The following is a 3,818-nucleotide window of genomic DNA, read 5'->3' on the forward strand; positions in this document are numbered from 1 at the left end:
TGTATTGTTTTTTGTTTTAGTTTCTATGTGAAACCCATTTGACCGAATATCCTTGAAACTAAGTAAAGTCCTTTTTGATTGAGGATATAGGAGGGCGGTTTCAATTATTAACTTCGTTCCGTTAGGAAGAATAAGTGAAGCTCTTCCAGAGCCCACAATAGGAATGTTATCATTTGCTATTGTTGAGAGTTTGCCTTCGTGTTCGTTGAGTGTTTGGAAAAATCTTCTGTCTGTCAAAACAGTGTGCGTAGTTGCACTATCGACCAAGCATAAAGCAAAAACATCCCCCATATCTCTATAGAAAACGAGTAGTTAGGAAAAAGGAGGGATGGATATTTTATTCATCAGAAGATTTATTTAAAGAACATAGAGTACTCGTTCTAAAAAAAACACACAACCACTGAAAAGTACGAAAGAAACTGTCGTGGGCAAACCACGATTATTACATAAAACAAGAATTATGGAAAAGAAAAGGAATCATTCTTGATCTCCAAAATCTTCAAGCTCATACTTCATGAGGTCATCATCGTCAGCATTAACAAGTGCGTTTGCTTCTGGTAACGCAACATGGTGGGACTCATTTTTAGGTTGTGTTTTGTCCCTCTTCATCATTTGCTGATATGCCTCTACCAAATGCTTCGGGGTGCGACATGTACGAGACCAGTGTCCTGTGCACCCACATCTATAGCAGGCTTGCTGCTGCCCGGAATGATTATTGGATGAGCTTGGTTGTCCTTGATGTTTCGGCTGCCTTTGCTTGTTGCGGGAGTTATGATTCTTGTTGCCTCCATTTCTTCCTCCACGACTCGTACCCCTTCCACGACCTCTTCCTCGTCCTCTACCTCGACCCCCCCTAGTGTTGCTCGACTGGGCAACATTGTGTGCTTCAGGCGCTGGTGCAGAGCCAATAGGGCGTGCATTATGGTTTCGCATTAACAACTGGTTATGCTTCTCAGCTACTAGGAGGGCAGAGATCAGCTCAGCATGCTGGGTATAGTTTTTGGCCCTGTACTGCTGCTGGAGTACAAGGTTACTAGCATGAAAGGTGGACAAAGTCTTTTCGATCAAGTCTTTGTCAGAAACTTCTTGCTCACAGAGCTTGAGCTGTGACACAATTTTGTGTAATACTGAATTATATTCGGTGACAGACTTATAGTCTTGGAACCTCAAATTCAGCCAGTCATATTGTGCCTGGGGGAGGACAAGTGATATTTGTTGATCAAATCGATCCTTGAGAGATTTCCATAAAATGTAGGGGTCCTTTTCGGTAAGATATTCATTCTTAAGATCATGATTAAGATGGTGGCGGAGGAAGATTAGTGCTTTGGCCTTCTGGGCTGCATCGCTTGTGGAATCAGCAATAATAGTATTTTGTAGCTCAGTTGATGTGAGATAAATCTCAACATCAAGAGCCCAAGTCAAATAGTTGCTCCCGTCTAGGGCCAATTCGGTAAATTCACGCTTGGTTAGGGCAGCCATAATCTACAAAAAATTATTAGGAATATTTTATTATCCTAAAATCAGCCCACAATATGATTGGAAGAAGAAAATAGGCCCAAAGAAGAAAATAGGCCCAATTATAGGCTCATGGTAGAAAATATCACAATTTTTGGCCCAATGAAAGAAAATGGATAATGAACTAAAATGATGCTGGCCCAATTAAGATAAATGGGATGAAAGATTAGGTTTAAATTATTTTGGTCTGCAAAGAAAAGATAGAAACGGTAGATCATCATCATCATCATCGCAATCACAGCAGACCATCATCATCATCACAATCACTTCCACTAATTATTTTGGCCCAATTATTTTGCTTCGTTCGTCAAATAGGCAGATCATCATCGCAATCGTGCTGCCGCTATGGCCGGAGCCTCTATCGCTGCCACTACCGCCGATCGGCGTTACCTGCTCAGAGCAGCGGCGCCACCAATCGCCGGACATCGGCACACTAAACCGCTTCCGCCATCGCCGATCATTGAAAATCGTGAACACAAATCGAGCCATCGACTCCGATCATCGAGGTTTGATTGATTTTATTTATTTATTTTATTTACAGATGTTTGGGAAGAACACAGTATGTAAAAAAAACACACATCTGTTTCGAAAAAAATGCAGTAAAACATACACAATATGTAAACAACAATTATTTTTACTCATAAATCATTCATATATTTTCGATTTTGATTTTTGGAATATAGATTTTGATATGTAGTTCGGGGATTTTTAACACATAAAACGGGGAAAAATAAACATATTGACAGAAAAACATATATTCTGGAGATTATATAAACATACAGGCATGTATAAATTTCTGGAAAAGCATATATCCACCCTTGATATTCTGTTAGGATTTTTATTTTATTTTATTTTATTTTTAATATTAGAATTTTTTTATTATATAAATATCAATCCGGAAGATTGTTATCTGTTAGGCTTATATAAATATTAGGTTTTTTTTTTTTTAAAAAGAAATTCGAGAAATTTGTTTATATATAAAAAAAACTCTGTTAAGAAAAGTTTCTGTATAAGAAAAATAGCATATAATCTGAAAAAAAATTTGTTTAATATTTGTAAATGTGTTCATAAACGATATGCAATGTAGCAGGATTTTGATATGCAATATAATCCATAAAATAACAAGACATAAAAAGTTTATAGGATTACCGTTCACCGGGATTGAGCGTGTGCTGATAACGTGTTGTATTGCAGGTTTGAAAGCCTTTAGCTCGTGAAGAACGAAGAACAATAAGAACAGTAAAAAGACAATGAAGAACAGAGAAAAGGATTCTTATTTCATTAAAGTTCTCTGTACAATATTACATCATATATATAACAGCTATTCTAGAATCATACCATAAATATTATGCTGTTACAAATCAAAACATTAATGCTAGAATAATGTCCATAAATAGATTTTACAACAGAAACTAATTAATTGATTATTTTAAATTTTTGTAGGCATTTGATGCAAAGCCTTACTCACAAGAGCAAATTGATGAGATTTGTGAGGTTTGGTCTAAATATTTTATTGAAGAATGCATATAACTTTGAAATGTTGAGAACTTTCATTTGAATTGTTGAGAACTTAGAAGTGTTGTGAATTTATGCATTGAAGTGTTGGTAATGAAGTTTAGTTTACTTTTTGTTGAGAACTTTGAAGTGTTGTGAATTTTGGCATTAAAGTGCTAAAGTGTTAGTAATGAAGTTTAGTTTACTTTGTGTTTAAACCTTTGAAGTGTTGATGTATGTTGTGAATTGAATATATTGAAGTTTAGTTTAAATATATATATGTTGTGAATGTATTTAGTTTGCTTAGTGCTAAAGTGTTGGTAATAGTATATGTGTATTGAAGTTTAATTTAGTTTACATATATATATGTTGTGAATGTATTGATGAAGTTTAGTTCAATGCTTTGAAGTCGCAGTATAGTGGTTGTGGCTGCATGTACAGGTTGTGAATAATAGTTTTGTACAGGAAAAAATTGGAAATTTTATCAAATAAATATAAAATAAAATTATATATATATATATATATATATATATATATATATATATATATATATATATATATATATATATAATAGGAGTCCAAAGTTCGTGGACTTTGGACGCCTATTGTATTTTAAAAGAAAAATAAAACTACTTTAGGTGTCTAAAGTTTCGTAAACTTTGGACCCCTAAAGGTAATTTAAAAAAAAAAAATACAACAGGCGTCCAAAGTCAACGAACTTTGGACTCCTATTGTAGTTTTAGGCGTCCAAGTAACTTTGGACGCTGATTGTCTATGACAATCAGCGTCCCCTGCATAGGCGTCCAAGC

At 34.9% G+C, this 3,818-nt stretch overlaps 1 protein-coding gene across 1 annotated transcript; it reads right to left on the minus strand.

Moving 5' to 3' along the window:
- Positions 1 to 477: 477 nt before the first annotated feature.
- On the minus strand, positions 478 to 1,479 carry LOC109172012. The gene has a single exon (XM_019321137.1). It carries the CDS (start codon positions 1,477 to 1,479, stop codon positions 478 to 480), a length of 1,002 nt encoding a protein of 333 aa, XP_019176682.1.
- Positions 1,480 to 3,818: the final 2,339 nt, after the last annotated feature.

This window comes from Ipomoea nil, unplaced genomic scaffold (assembly GCF_001879475.1).
Source record: "Ipomoea nil cultivar Tokyo-kokei standard unplaced genomic scaffold, Asagao_1.1 scaffold0143, whole genome shotgun sequence".
In the NCBI taxonomy this organism is placed as follows: domain Eukaryota; kingdom Viridiplantae; phylum Streptophyta; class Magnoliopsida; order Solanales; family Convolvulaceae; genus Ipomoea; species Ipomoea nil.